The sequence below is a fragment of the Amphichorda felina genome (genome assembly GCF_050947745.1).
Source record: "Amphichorda felina strain 45539 chromosome Unknown scaffold_1, whole genome shotgun sequence".
NCBI classification, from domain to species: domain Eukaryota; kingdom Fungi; phylum Ascomycota; class Sordariomycetes; order Hypocreales; family Bionectriaceae; genus Amphichorda; species Amphichorda felina.
The window spans coordinates 122350-137409 of NW_028145049.1; the positions used below are offsets into that span (position 1 = coordinate 122350).

Sequence of the window (15060 nt, forward strand, 5' to 3'; positions counted from 1 at the left end):
TTAGTATCCCGGTGTGCGTCGGTGAGGCTGTCGGATAAACTTCGGTACCGTGCCCTGGCGACTCGTCCCGACCGGAGTGAACAAATTCTTCCAGGCCCCAAATTCGCTCAGACTGTGCCACGAGCAGCTCTCGGGATAGAGATGATAGCGCCTCTCAGAATAAATATCAGATGATGTTTAATCCATAAAAGAGACCAGCTGCCCATTTTGCAGTGCGTGATACTTTCTAAAAACGAAGGATCTACGACCGTCGGCTGTGTTCGAACCCGGTGCTGCCTGGGCTTGACTCACCACACCGACTCAGCCGCTGCGTCTGACTTCAAAGTTTGGCCCACTCGACCATCAAAGGCAACAATTGCCCCACCTCACACTTTCCGCACAATTTTCCTCGCCAGTATCCCCCTCACTTACGCGCATCACGCACGCTCTCACCTCTCGCTGCTGGTATCCATGCATCACGCCTCCTAACGACGCGACTCTCGTTTTATGTACTATACACCCTACGACTGCATTGCTACAAGCTCAGCGAACCCCTTTGAGGGGCGGAATTCCAGGGGACGAAAGCGGAGGTGCACCAGCAAACCACACGCCAAAATCAATCCAGCAACACTGAAATCTGCATCCGTCGCGACTCACTCATCACCGACGACAACGACGCCATCATCACCAACATCGTCTCATCCTAGTCTGGCCTACAGTACCTCACCTACCCCCCACCATGTCATCCATCGCCACCACCCCTACCAAGAGGGGCTCCACCGGCCCCTCCATGAAGCCTCGCTTCGCCAGGCCAAACCCCGTGCGCGCCATGCGAGAGCGCGAGGAGCGTCGCCAGGCAAGCGCAGCACCGGCCATGGACAACTCGCGGCCGTCGTCCTACTCGGCACCCAGCAGGAAGCCGTCGATGGCCGCGTCGCCCCGGTCGCAGTGCCCCAACAAGTCGTGCCCCAACCCCAATGTCGTCGAGGGCATCTGCCGGACCTGCGGCCGCATCGCCGACGACAGCAACATTGTCGCCGAGGTGCAGTTCGGCGAGACGTCCTCGGGAGCGGCCATGGTCCAGGGCTCGTACATCGGCGCCGACCAGGGCGGGACACGCAGCCTGGGCCCGGCCTTCCGCCGCGTCGGGGGCAGCGAGGACCGCGAGAAGAGCATCCGCGAGGCCAAGAGCCTGATGCAGGGCTACGCGCAGCAGCTCAGCGTCAGCGAGAGCTTCGTCACGTCGGGCACGCAGGTGTTCAAGCTGGCCTCCATGGCCAACTTTGTCCAGGGCCGGACCCTCGCCAGCGTCGCCGCCGTCTGCCTGTACGCCGCCTGCCGCGCCGAGCCCCCCTGCAAGGTCATGCTCATCGACCTGGCCGACCTGGTGCAGCTCAACGTCTTCAAGCTGGGCCGCATCTTCAAGAAGCTCAACGAGGTCGTCCCCATCGGCAACGACGGCCTCATCCCCGTCTACCCGGAGGACCTGATCTGGCGGTTCGCCACCAAGATGGAGTTCCACCAGGACACGGCCCGCGTGGCCGAGGACGCCGTGCGCCTGGTCAAGCGCATGAGCCGCGACTGGATGGTCATGGGCCGCCGCCCGTCGGGCATCTGCGGCGCATGCCTGCTCATGGCGGCGCGGATGCACAACTTCCGCCGCACCGTCCGGGAGGTCGTCTACATCGTCAAGGTCACCAACCACACGATCCAGAACCGCCTGGCCGAGTTCAAGTACACCGAGTCGAGTCGCATGTCGGTCGAGGATTTCCTGAAGCAGGACTTTCTCGAGAGCTCCCACGACCCGCCGTCCTTCTACCGCAGCGGCGAAGGGGAGAAGGGCCGGAAGCGCAAGCGGATATCGAGCGACGACGGGGAGGACCAGGAGGAGGAGGAGGAGGAGGATGACGACGACGCCGCCGCGGGCGGTCCCTCTAGGGAAGGCAGGAAATCCGAAGCTGTCTCGGGGGCGGACTTGTCACAGGCACCCGAGATCAAATACCGCCGCGACGCAGACGGCTTCATCATCCCCCCCCTGCCATCGCAAATCAAAGGCCCGGACCAGGGGGAGGACGGGCAGGGCATGACGGAGGAGGGGCTGGAGAGGCTGGCGGTCGAGTTCGGCGACGAGATCGACGAGGAAGTCGACCGGGGGTTGGGGGACGGGGCAGGACGCGGCGGACGGCGGCCAAAGGCCCAGCTGCCCATCAACGAGGAGTGGGAGGAGGACGAGCAGGAGCTGGAGGGCCAGATCGAGGAGATCTTCAACGACCCGCTCACGTACGAGCACGCGCTGGCGTACTCCAACGCGGAGCAGCGGGCGCGGATCCACTCGCACTGGGCGCTGCTGCAGAAGCCGCTCAAGGAGGTGTCCATGTCGGTGGACATTGACGAGGACGAGTTCGCCGACGACCCGGAGGTGCTCAACTGCCTGCTGTCGCCGGAGGAGGCGCGGATCAAGGAGACCATCTGGGTGAACCAGAACAAGGAGTGGCTGCGGCAGCACCAGGAGAAGGTGTTTCGGCGCAAGGTGGAAGCGGAGCGGCCGAAGCAGACGCGGCGGCGGCGCAAGCGGGCGCGCATGGGCGAGGGGCAGACCAGCCCGGCGAGCTCGGCGGCCGAGGCGGCCATCGGGGTGGCCAAGGACCGGGCGTGGTCCAAGCGCATCAACTACGACGCCATCCGCAACATCTTTGGCGGGTCGACCGTCGGCGGGCTGGGGTCCGAGGCCACGAGCCGCAAGACGAGCATGGCGGGCAGCACGCTGGGTGTGCCGGAGGAGGACGAGGCCCCCGAGGCGAGCGAGGCGGGAGGTGATGTTGTCGAGGAAGAAGAGGAGGAGGAGGAGGGGGGGGAGTACCAGGACTATGACGAGACGCAAGACTACGGAGGCGAGGAGTACGGTGGGGATGAGTACGGAGGGGATGAGTACGGCGGGGGAGGCGAGTTTGAGGGCGGCTACGATGACGACAATCCGGACATGGACGAGGAGTACGGTCTGGGGGGCGACGATGACTGATTTTGGGGGTTTGATTTTCTGATGATGATGATGATGCTTGCTGCTACCGCGAGGGCGCGTGGCGTTTTACCAGGCAGGGGTCCTTTTTATCTGTGTCATTTCGGTGTTTTGATCTTTGCTTGCATTTTGCGCATTTGAGCTGGCAGAGAGCAGCAGCAGTCGGTTGATACCTCACACAACGCTAGATAAGTTGATGGCATGTATCCATACACCATGTACCAATACCAAGCAATGGACTAGAAGTCGAGTTTCGCTCAGGGTACCGCTCCCATCACATCGTACATGCGCAGCGATAGTATTAGAGTATTCGTAACTTGGTGCGTGTCTCCCACGTGGGACATCACCAGATTGGCCCAAACCCTTGTATAATGGGAACCGTGGCTGACGGGGCTCGTATGAGTCGTATTCCGGTTGAAGGGGACAAAGCTGTGTGCCCAGCCAATAGCTCCATGGTACCAAGGAATCCAAGGCGCCTTTCCATGCACACGATATTATAGTCGATATTTTGCATGGTAGGTACTAGGACGAGTACGCCTAGCCAGCAGAGCGAGTGGGCGCAGAGGGTATAATACCCGGGTCGTCGCCCGATGGGAGCTGCTGGTCTTGGGAGTTCACTGTCAGTACTCACGTAGTGGTACTACTACTACTACTACTACGAATACACCCACCACGATGAAGTCGCTCAACCTGCTCTGCCTGCTGGCCGCCGTGGGCCATGTGTCGGCAGGACTGAAGCCCCGGGCCAACAACGCAGGGAGCCTACTGGCGCTGCGCCCAGCGTCGTCGCAGAAGAAGGAAGCCAATGCGCGGGTCAGCGACAAGGCCAGCAACCACAGCATGGCCGTGGCCGTGGATGAGAGGAGCCTCAACGGGGTGAACCTGTTTGCGCGGCAGGACGACGGATGCAGGGTCGGGAGCTGTAAGCCCACATACTTCTTGCCTTTGTTCTCCTTGGCGATGGTGATGATGATGATGATGATGATGATGATGACTACTTACACGGCGCGCGCGCAGACTCGTGCGGCGACGGCTACTGCTGCAAGGACAACGAAAACTGCGTCACGGACGGCTGCTGCGACAAGCCCAGCATCGAGTGCGGCTCGTCGGGGTGCTACGACTCGAGCCACGAGGTGTGCTGCGCGTCGCGCGGCACGACGTGCGACCTGGGCTACGAGTGCCAGGCGGACAGCGGGTGCTGCAAGGCCGGGCGCATCACGTGCAGCGACGAGTGGTGCTACGACCCGGACTGGGAGGTGTGCTGCCCGGACGGCAGCGTGTGCGACGTGGACGAGACGTGCGTGGGCGACGGGACGTGCTGCGAGGGGAAGGGGACGAAGCCGTGCGGCGGGGACAGCGACAAGTGCTACGACCCCGAGGAGGAGAAGTGCTGCTCCGACGGGGACGGCGAGTTCTGGTCGTGCCCGGCGGATGAGGCGTGCTGCGAGAAGAGCCGGGGCTGCTACGACCCGGAGACGGAGAGGTGCTGCGTGACGGGGGCGTGCAGTCGCGAGGATGGGGGGTCGTGCTGCGACGAGGAGTGCTGCTCGGGCGAGGAGAGGTGTGGGGTGGATGGGTATTGCACGGCGGTGGCCACGAGTACGCTGGCGAGCAGCGAGACGACGACGGGGGCAGTGAGCACGGAGACGGGGTCGGATGGGTCGAGTGGTGGTGATGGTGATGATAAGCAGGATGGCCAGCCAGGGCCCAAGGCACCGGGGTCGTCGGGGGGTGGTGGTGACAGCGGCGACGACAGTGCTGGCGATGGCGATGGCAAGGGAGCGGGAGATCGTCTGGGCGTGCAGATGGGAGCTGGCCTGGTGGCGATGCTGGCATATCTGCTGTGATGATGTCTGTTAGCAATGGGCGTACTTGGGGAGCATGGGTAGCGGACACGGAACACCGTGTGTGGTTGATGGCTCAGCAGCACGCCTAGACCCGAGAAGAGCCCCGAGATAATGGCAAGCTGGGCGAGGCGCCTTCCATGCTGTGTCTGCCGTTGTGCCATGTATATAGTATATATGTATTATGCGTGTGTCTGTTCCTGTATGTGTTGAGTGGCACCGCTCTCCCAAGATGGGCATCATGATGCAGGTACAGAGCAGCAGAGTAGCACTGCATAGTACATCCATCGTCTGTATCTGCCGACATGGGTCTCGGGGGCATCTCAGCATCCCCAGACCACCTATCCTCCTAATCAATCTGTGGAGCCGGACACGTTGTGCCAGCCGTTCTAGAACGCAATTCCTGGAGATGAATTGCGGTGGGCGATTGGCGCAATTGGGTATCCAGGGTAGCAGTACAGAGTACCAAGGTAGTAACTAGCAGCAAGCAGCATCCGTAGGACGGTAGGTTATAAGTCTTACTAGATGTGGAAGGAGAAGATATTGTGCTGGGCAAGACTTATCGCGGCATTTCCACACTTGCATGCCAAGGGCGCCCTTGGAGGCTTGGAGCATTGCTGGCAGGCTGGAATCGGACAGTAGCAACCGCACTGGTGAGAGTGGTGGTGTAGCGAAGATTCCCAGTCCCACCGAGGACGATATGGAGGCCAAGGGGTTGTTTGGCGTGGATACGGGGCCCTTGCAGGCTGGCACGGCAGTTCCCGAGGCCACCGTAATACTGTACATACTGATGTGATATGAGATTGTACCATGTAAGTACAGATGGGGTGCCTAGTAATAGTATCCGTGCCGTGTATGCTCTAGTTGGTCCACCATACTCGGCCATCACCCAGATGACCGAGAACCAGCTGTCCCGACCGGAGAATTGGCCCATCAACAGCCGCAAGATACGGAATACGCAGCAGACCAACCTCGAAACTGCCGTGCTGTCGAAACCGATCGGGGGGTTCGGTGGCTTCGGCGGGCTCGGAGGACGCCGGCGGAGCCACTCCGTGTCCAGGCGGAGCCCCTCGCAAGAGTAACCAATGCGAGAATCCGGCTGCAGGACACACACACGCACACACGTGCAGTGACAACCTGCCATCTTGCTTTCTTGGCTCTGCTGGCACCTGCTGCCCAGTTTCCCCCGTTTCCCAACAATTGCGGCGGTGGAGCCGACCATGAAACGCATGGAGACTGGTCTTGGAACTGGTCTTGGGCCGGGCTTGGACCGGCTTGTATTGGACAATGCCACTGCAATGGACCCTGGGATCGGCAGCCCCAGTTGCCGTTTCGCGAGCGTTTCGCATCACCACCTCCCGGATTGGCCTTGGTCGGCGAGGACCCTGGCGGATACCGGATACAGAGTAGGGTGGTACTATGTAGTAGGTATTATGCAGTCTCGGACAAGGCCCTCGGGGTTCAATGTCTGTATCTGTACGGTTTACTACTATGTATATGGTATGTGCGGGTAGCATCCTCAGACTTGCCCAATATATATAGGGCTGTACGCCCGCGGACTATCACTGCCCTCCCAAGCCATCCGGACCATCCCCAGATCCACCAACCACCACCGCCATCATGAAGGTAGTAGACACTATCCGAGCCCTCAACAGACGCACATGTACTTACAGAGGACAGTTCGCCATCATCGCCACGCTCGTCGCCGCCGTCAGCGCGCAGACCAAGCTCACCCACTCGGCCGCCAAGGCCAAGACGGACGCTGCCGGCATCTCCATCGTGTCGAGCGGCGGCTGCTCAGACCGCAACACGGCCACCTGCACCTCGCTCGAGCAGGTCAACTCCAACACGGTCGCCGGCGTCGTCACCCTCAAGGGCGCCTGCAACTGCGCCATCACCATCACCGGAGGCACCGAGACCGGCCACGCCTCGGGCACCTACTCGCACTGGAACGGCTACAAGCTGGACCTGAGCAAGACGACCGGGCTCAACTCGTACGTCAAGAACACCTTTACCCAGATTGCCGACCGCGGCGACGGATACCCCCAGTGGAAGGCCGCCTCGGGCAACATCTACTGCGTAAGTTGCACCCTCCGATCTGAGGTCACGCCGCCATGTGATATGGCACTGACAGACATTATCCAGGACGAGGGCAACCACTGGGACATTACCTTTTACACCAACGGCAACCTGTCGTAGATGCCCACGGCAGATATATAGTACCATATACATGCTGAATGAATACATGAGCGCCTCCTTGTGCCGATTTCTCCTATACTATACCATGGACCCCAAGTGTGGCTCCTCCTCATCCTGTGACACCAGCCCATTCTCAGCCACCTATACACACAAGATTTGGGTAGAACCGGTCAATCCCTTACCACGCATCTATATAATAATTAATAATTAGAGTACAATGCACGACGGAGGGATCCGGATCGGCGCTCCGTCTCCACCGCGACCGGAGCCGATGCCGATCCCCGCCGGAGGAAACACGGCCAGGGCAACGACATGTCATCTGTCAATGACACGCCTTAGGGTGCAGGCGTGAGGTCACAAGGCCATGCCAACCCTCTCTAGTGACTAATATGGCCTCTCTTGGTCAGCTAATACCGACTACTGCATGCAATACACTAGTACACTGGGATTGTTCCATGGAACCGTCTGCCATTTGTCATGTCTGGTGTCTCCTGCGAGGGGGGCCGAGCGCCGATCGGCCGGCTATCAACCTTATCTCGCCTCTTTCGGCCTCGTTTCAACCTCGTCTCGACTTATCTCGCCCGTTCCAACCCGTCTTGCCTGTGGCAGGCCATGCCGCCTCTTCCGACCAGGGGAACCATTTATACCACCCATTGATTCTCCCTGAGCCCTCTCTTGCCACCATCATCACTTACACCACCCCTTTCACCTGCCACCCTCCATCATCACACCTCTCTCTCCCCCGTCATGGCTCCCACCGCTACGGGACAGCTCCCCTCCTCCCATCCACCTCCCTGGGTCGACCGCGATGCCCTCCGCACCGACTTCACCCTCGCCATGTCGGCCATGTACAAGGCCGAGGTGCCCCTGTACGGCGACCTCGTGCGCATCGTCAGCGACGTCAACCACTCCACCACCACACTCGGCACCGGTGCCCTCGATCCCACCGTGCTCAACATGCGCCATGGCACATCCACATCCACATCCACATCCACATCCACATCCGCATCCACATCCTCCTCCCGCCTCGACATTGAGCGCCACGGGGCCATCCGCCTCGGCACCCCCCACGAGCTGCGCACCATCCGCCGCGTCTTCGCCATCATCGGCCTCCACCCCGTCGGCTACTACGACCTCTCGCCCGCCGGCCTCCCCATGCACGCCACCTGCTTCCGGCCCCTGACCACCTCCTCCCTCTCCCGCAACCCCTTCCGCGTCTTCACCTCGGTCCTGCGCCCCTCCCTCGTCCGGGACCCCCAGGCCCGCTCCCTCGCCCTCGACCTCCTCCGCCGCCGCGACATCTTCACCCGGGACCTCATGCGCCTCCTCGACGCCGCCGACGCCCAGGGCGGGCGCCTCACCCCCGAACAGGGCGCCCTCTTCGTCCGCGAGGCCATGCGCACCTTTGCCTGGCACGCCGCCGCCGCCGCCACGAGCACCCAGTACCGCGCCCTGCGCGACGAGCACCCCGTCCTGGCCGACGTGGCGTGCTTCCGCAGCGCGCACGTCAACCACCTCACGCCGCGCACGCTGGACATTTGCGCCGCGCAGGAGCGCATGAGGGATGAAGCGGCGGGGGCAGCGGGGGCGGAGGGGGCGAAGGGGGGCCGGCTGAGGGTGAAGGACCGCATCGAGGGCCCGCCTGCGCGGAGGTGCCCCATTCTGCTGCGGCAGACGAGTTTCCTCGCCGTCGAGGAGGCTATCGAGTTCCGGGCTTCGGCTGCGGCCGCCGACGGGGTGGACGAGGCTGAGTGCCCCCCTCCCCCTGCTGTCGTTGGTGGATCGCACCGGGCGCGGTTCGGGGAGATTGAGGAGCGCGGCGCGGCGGTGACGCCCAGGGGCAGGATGCTGTATGATGAGCTGCTGGGCGAGGCCATGGCGGCCGCGCAGGCTGTCGGCGGGGGGGATGATGAGGTGGACAGGCTCGTGGGGGAGGTGTTTGATCAGAGGTACCCGGATGACTGGGACGAGCTGCGCACGCAGGGGCTCATCTACTGCTCGTACCGGTGCACGGCCAGGGGGTCGGGGTTGGATGATGCCGTATCATATAGCCTGGAGACGCTCGTCCGGGATGGGATCCTCGAGGCGCAGCCGATCACGTACGAGGACTTCCTGCCCCTGTCGGCGGCGGGCATCTTCCAGTCCAACCTGGGGTCGAAATCCCCCTCGGCGGCCGTGGACCAGGCTTCCCCCCCGGACGTGGAGGGCATGGAGGAGGCGCTGGGGACGGAGCTCCACGATGCGGATGAGCTGTACAGGAGGATGCAGGACGAGAGCATTGAGGAATGTGCGTCGAGGCTGGGTATCCGGATTGAGTACTAAGCAATAGGCTATACATCTGAGATTTATAGAATAGGCGATATTATAGGTTCATGTCGAGAGCTTACCCCTCCTCTCCCTCAATATCACGGTGCCTTCTTCTCGTACGGATCCCCAAAGAAGATGACCTGGACCGTCACATCATCCCTCACATAGCGACTCCGGGGGCTCGTCTCGGTCATGACCCCCCGGAACAGCTCCCTCCTGCTCCCGCCCAGCGCGTTCTTGGCCAGGCACACGGCCGCATTGTCCAGGTCCTCGATGGCAAAGTACTCGGGCGTCGCCCTCCAGCTGCCGAACCCCTCGCGCGCGACGGCCAGCTCCCCCGTGCGCTGCTCGCCCTGCGCGAGACCCTCTGCCCTGCCCGCGCGGCGCGCCGCCAGCCACCGCGACACGCACGCCACGGCGTCCTCGTTGGTCATGTGGTCCCACAGCCCGTCGGACGCGAGGATGACAAAGTCGCGCGTGCCCACCCGGCGCGTCGTCACCTCGGGCTCGGCCGTCATGTAGGGCGGCGTCTTGTACCGCGGCCGCGGGCCCGACTCGAAGAAGTTGGCCTCGAGGTGCCTGAGCAGGTCGAGGGGGTACTTCCAGCGGTGGTCGCCAAACGCCCTCGTGATGGCCATGCCCAGCAGCCTGCCGGTGCGGGGGTCCAGGATGTCGTCCTTCTCGCCGGGGTGGGCCGCTGATATCCGGGCCACCTCGTCCTGGTTGAAGCCGTTCTGGTCTACGCTGAGGGCCGAGGCGCCAAAGGTGGATGACTCGGGGGACCAGGACCCGAGGACGGCGCGTGAATCTCCCGTCACGGCCGTGCGGAGGGTGGACGACAGAGGGTCGTAGATGGTGAGGAGCGCACAGGATCCAGCCACGGCGGGGGCCAAGGCGGAGAGCGCGTCTGGGGAACCGGGGTTGTGCGCCGCAGCCGCCGTTTTGGCCGTCTCCATGATGCGGTCGTCGAGATTCCTGAACGCTGTCTTGATGGCCGAGTCAACGGCATCCGGAGAGCTCGATGGCGCCAGGGCAGCCAAGGACGTTGAGACGTAGGGGATCAGCGACTCTCTGAGCACAGAGGACGTCGCCCAGCCACTGCTAGCGTCAGTCGAGGCTTCTAATGAGAGGTTCATCTCCAAGAACAGTCAGTGACTTACGCATGGCCGTCGTAGACACCTGCAAATACGGTCCCTGCATCCACGCCGCCCAAGCCACGTCCAACGCCGACAGACCAGTTGTCCTCGACGGGGTTGTTGCTGGGCACGCGAACCACGTCGATCCTCCCCTTGCCTCCATCCTTGGACGGGAAGCTGAATGAGTGGACCTGCTCGCGGAGCTTCTTGTTGGCTGCCTCGAGATCCAGTGACCTCACCGGCGATGCGACGGGAATGTCCTGCTCACGGCCCGAGGGTGCATCCTTGACACGGGGCACCGGTGAGGCAGCATTGATATTGGGGGTATCAGCTGTGGAAAAATAGGACGTCAGCGCGTAGCCAGCTCCCACTGCGAGGAATGCACCGGCCACAGCGACGTGGGCTGACTTGTTGGATGGCCCTGGGGACCCTGAGGATTTGGCCGAGCGCCATCGTGTTGACTGCCTGTGAGGCAACCGCCTGCAGATGGTGACTCGGTGGAGTGTTCCGAGTGCTGCCCGGCTCATGGTGTTGTACGAGGTGGTGAGCATTGTGCAAGAGAACAAGTGGGCATGTGCTAATGTTGAAGCAGTCGGTATTATCCGTACTATGTCAGATCATTGGGCGGTGGCTGGGGGGACAAGTACCTGCCGCCCGTGGGGTTCCTCCATGTCACAGACAAAGCACCTTGTGCCGCACAGTCAGCCCTGGCCCAGGCTGCACCTCCCACGCCCCTAGAACAGCACTCTTCTTAGTTTTGGAACCAAGCCAGGGCTATGTAGACATGATATCAGTGACGTTCAAGGGAACGGAGGGGGGAGAGTGAGGTGTGGTTGGAGGCTGGCCTATGCTTCTAGTCCCAATGCTACTTAGTCTCACCATAAGACGCCCAACAGTTGTTCACTTAGGACTGCTCCCTACTACGTCTGCCCAGGTATTCCTCCGTCTTCCCTTTCTCATATATATATATATATATATATCCGTATATGTATCTAAAATGCCCGGGGATCCAAGGAGTCCCCTTCTCTTCTACAACACCCAGCTACATCGTTTCGTGGTGCACCGCAGAGAGCGCCCTATCCACCGCTCTCATCATCTTCGCTGTCGGCGAGACGGGAATTCGGTAGTACGACATGAGAACTGGGCCACTTGGGATACATTGTGATGGCCTGTCAAATCGACTGAGGAAGGGAGAGGGGATGCGAGCCGTGTAGAAATACAGGCTTCGTGCATCCGTTGCAGGAGAGGGCAAGAACATGGACCTGTGGGGTCCTAACTTAGCTGGATGATCGATAAACAATCCTGCACACAGACATACATACCTTGAAGTGCCTCACCGTCTCTTGGGATGTCCTAGTCGCCTTTGAAAAGGGCAGAGGCGTTGGCTCGGACCGGGGAGGGATGATATCTTCGAGCGATATATCAGTTGCCTTCTCCTTTGCACCTGCACATTGTTGGTGCTGCCGTTGTTGGGCCAGTGCAATCAAAACCGCTACGATGTATGGATCTTCTAATTCATTTGTTGGCCGGAGACACTGTTGTTGCTTTCGTTCCAGATTGACGACCGGAGGGTTCACTCTGTCGCATCGTGAAAAAAACTGATCGATCTGTCGCGGCGCGATCCTACGGCCTCAAGGTCGAGAAAGGCAAGAGAGGGGCCGGTAGAGCTAGATGAGGAGCTTGAGAGGGTGCCATCGGTTTGGAGAGTGGCAATCATGTGCTGATTGAAGTGAAAAGGGAGGCCAGAGCTGAAAAATTGGATTGATACAATTAGCGGGCATTCATATCACAGTAGATCACCAAGGGCCACTTGCTTCGCGTAGCGGTTGGTGCCGTAGTCCTCAAGGAGTTCTCGAATCGCCAGAGTCCTCAACGAGTTTGTGCGGGCGTGAATCAGGTGGCCTGACGCCATACGAACGGCCGCCGCGTTTGACAAGGCCGTGCCTTCACCACGGTGCTGTCTACGTGTTGCACTGCCTGACCTGGTTCCCCGTTCCGAAGCTGATATCCGACGTTTCTTTCTGGGTTTCCCGGGAACAAATCGGCAGCCCAGGAGCTCTAGATGCTGCATGTTCCACTTTAACGGCGGGACATATAGACGAACTCGGTTGTGTTGTCGAATGATGCTATTGATTGATGGTGCCTCATGCTGCTGAACCGGGGGGGTGGCAGCTGGAGTCGGCGATGCCATAGAATCACCAGCAGAGGAGACCTGGCAATGATGATGTTGATGCTGCAATCGAGGGCATGGAGGATCATCTTCAGCCATTCCTTCCAGCCTGGAGTCGAGCGCCACCTGTGGCAGAGTGATATTCATCTTCTTGGACCTGCCATAGCGCCGGCTTTGCCACCTTGAGAAAGCAATCGTAATAAGTGACTGGTGATTGTGTTGGCGATGCGGTTGATGGAACGGTTTGTTTTGTTTTATTTCCAAGGGGATATCCGCACTAGTTAGTAGTACTATTACTCCCCGCAGACGCGTTCACGTCACACCCGACCACAGCGACCAGTGCCCGGTGTGCCAACAAGAAGAGTTCTATTCGCATCAGAGACTCAACCACAACTGGTCTGACGGTCTTATTGGGAAACTCCGCGCGACCTCTGCGAAAAGATAGAATGCGAGCTTATGCAGTTATCGAGTGGATTTTTCTAGATCGCACTTGCCCAGGCAGCTCCCGATTTCACTGACCACCCAAGTACCCTTTTAAGTCAAGGGTGTTAACACCTTTGACGCGAGAGGAAACAGGTCGAGCGATAGTGGCAAACAAAGCGATCCGCAAGTACTATCAGACATGAAGGGAGATGCGAACGTTGACATATTACTATTCTTAGCTTCCGCCATTTAATTCCTCGTCCCACCGAGGCAAAAGTCCCGGTAGGTCTATGGCAGCGACAAGATGGATGTGACGGAAACAAACCCAGTAGATTAATCCAAGATTCAATCTGGATGATAATCTGTAGCATCAACACATACCGCACTCGCCATTTGGGTTTGTACGAGCACTGATATAGTAAGACATTCCATTCACCTTGACCAAATGAACATGACCCCCTATCAACGCCCTGGTAAAAATGATGCACACTTGTTCACGCCCTGCTATCGGCAATCTCCTCCTCCTCGTCCTCCCACTGGCCCTCGGCCTCCATCTTCTCATTGACCTGGTACTCAGCGTCGCCCTCGAGGCCCTCGCTGTCAAACTCGTCGACGTCCATGTCGCTGTAGTCAAAGTCGCTGTCCTCGTCCTCCTCATCACCGGCCCCCTGGCCGCCGCTCTGCGCCTTGGCCGCCTTCTTGCGCTCGACATTGGCCTTTTGCTCGCGCTTCCGCGCCTCCTTCTCCTGCCTCCGCTTCTCCCACCGCTTCTCCAGCTCCTTGATCTCCTCCTTGGTCTTGTGCACGTACTCGTGCCACATGACCTTGCCCGAGCAGAGCCCCTCCTCCACCTTGGTCAGCCGCAGGCGCATGCGCGGGCCCAGCTCCACCAGCTTGACGGCCCGGCGCTCCACGTTGTCCTCCTCGTCCACCTCGCCGTCCGGGTTGCGGGCGGCGGATTGGCGCGCCCGTGCTGACAGCACCTTGCGCGGGGCCGAGTCGAGCACTTCGACCTCGGCGTCGGTATCCAGCTCGCTGCCGCTCGTGGCGTCCGTCATGTACCCCTCACCACCCTCGCCGCCCATCATGTAGTCGGCGATGTCCTCCAGCTTGCCCAGGTTGGGCACCTTGCTCTTGCGGCTCGTCTTTGTAGACATGAACTGCTCCGCCGCGTTGATGCGGCGCAGCTGCTTCGACACGCCCGTCGACCGCGTCGTGATGGCGTAGTGGCGGAAGTTGAGGATGAATGTCCCGTCGTCCTCCTTGGACTCCTCGCGGTTCAGCAGCAGGACTCGACGTATCGACTTGAGGGGCGTGGCTTGGGGGTTAATGGGCGGGAAGAGGGACTGGAAGACAGTGGTGGCGAGGGACTCGAGGTGCTTGGGGACTTTGGATTTGGAGCTGGCGTCGGGGCGCGAGAAGTTGTTCATGACAAGCTGGACGGCTTAGTATATCATTGTAAAAGGACAGGCCGAGGGGAACTCTTACCAGTGGCGGTGTTAGGAATTCCTTGCCGCCGCCGCGGGGATGCCTCTGTGCCTTCTGGACGTCCTTGCACAGCGAGTACTTCTCGACACGGAAGTGCATCGTCGGTCCACGCGGCGCCAGTGCGACTCGGAGGTTGGTGTTGCCACTCTCGGACCGCGAGAAGAGAAGCAGATGCGTCACGCCCAGCGGACCGCACATGACTGCGTAGTCCTTGAGCCTGTTTCCCCGCCTCTCCTTCAACCGGCTGGCCGTACCCGGCTCCATGACCTTGCGCACATCGGCGGCGAGCTGGCTGACGCTGGTTCCGACCTCACCGGCGCCGATCCGGATGACCATGCTCTTGGGGTCGCGGGCGGTTGCATGGCCGGGCGCGTCAACCTCCGGGTTGTTCGCCCCGATATGGGTTCTCTTCTTTGTGCGTTTCCGTGCCATTCTGGATAATGTGATGGGATATGAAGGATTCAATGGGAGAATCAAGTGATGGTCGAGGCTTGAAGC

General features: G+C 60.6%; 6 protein-coding genes across 6 annotated transcripts; 4 read left to right on the plus strand and 2 right to left on the minus strand.

The window, feature by feature from the left end:
* Nucleotides 1–718: 718 nt before the first annotated feature.
* BRF1 (transcription factor TFIIIB subunit BRF1) lies at nucleotides 719–2998 on the plus strand (the record flags this gene model as incomplete). Its single annotated transcript, XM_083189549.1, has 1 exon — nucleotides 719–2998. One exon carries the CDS (start codon nucleotides 719–721, stop codon nucleotides 2996–2998), a length of 2280 nt encoding a protein of 759 aa, XP_083053408.1.
* Nucleotides 2999–3670: 672 nt separating this feature from the next.
* Nucleotides 3671–4842, plus strand: ACO1O0_000045 (uncharacterized protein; the record flags this gene model as incomplete). The annotated part of the gene is made up of 2 exons (XM_083189550.1): nucleotides 3671–3917; nucleotides 4013–4842. The coding sequence occupies 2 exons, from the start codon at nucleotides 3671–3673 to the stop codon at nucleotides 4840–4842; spliced, it is 1077 nt and encodes a 358-aa protein (XP_083053409.1).
* Nucleotides 4843–6459: 1617 nt separating this feature from the next.
* ACO1O0_000046 (uncharacterized protein) lies at nucleotides 6460–7038 on the plus strand (the record flags this gene model as incomplete). The annotated part of the gene is made up of 3 exons (XM_083189551.1): nucleotides 6460–6465; nucleotides 6520–6918; nucleotides 6985–7038. 3 exons carry the CDS (start codon nucleotides 6460–6462, stop codon nucleotides 7036–7038), a joined length of 459 nt encoding a protein of 152 aa, XP_083053410.1.
* Nucleotides 7039–7785: 747 nt separating this feature from the next.
* On the plus strand, nucleotides 7786–9360 carry ACO1O0_000047 (uncharacterized protein; the record flags this gene model as incomplete). The annotated part of the gene is made up of 1 exon (XM_083189552.1): nucleotides 7786–9360. The coding sequence occupies one exon, from the start codon at nucleotides 7786–7788 to the stop codon at nucleotides 9358–9360; it is 1575 nt and encodes a 524-aa protein (XP_083053411.1).
* Nucleotides 9361–9443: 83 nt separating this feature from the next.
* ACO1O0_000048 (phosphatase 2C-like domain-containing protein) lies at nucleotides 9444–11032 on the minus strand (the record flags this gene model as incomplete). Its single annotated transcript, XM_083189553.1, has 2 exons — nucleotides 9444–10443; nucleotides 10506–11032. The coding sequence occupies 2 exons, from the start codon at nucleotides 11030–11032 to the stop codon at nucleotides 9444–9446; spliced, it is 1527 nt and encodes a 508-aa protein (XP_083053412.1).
* A 2536-nt stretch (nucleotides 11033–13568) lies between these two features.
* SSF1 (Brix domain-containing protein) lies at nucleotides 13569–14994 on the minus strand (the record flags this gene model as incomplete). The annotated part of the gene is made up of 2 exons (XM_083189554.1): nucleotides 13569–14510; nucleotides 14563–14994. The coding sequence occupies 2 exons, from the start codon at nucleotides 14992–14994 to the stop codon at nucleotides 13569–13571; spliced, it is 1374 nt and encodes a 457-aa protein (XP_083053413.1).
* Between the last annotated feature and the right edge of the window lie 66 nt (nucleotides 14995–15060).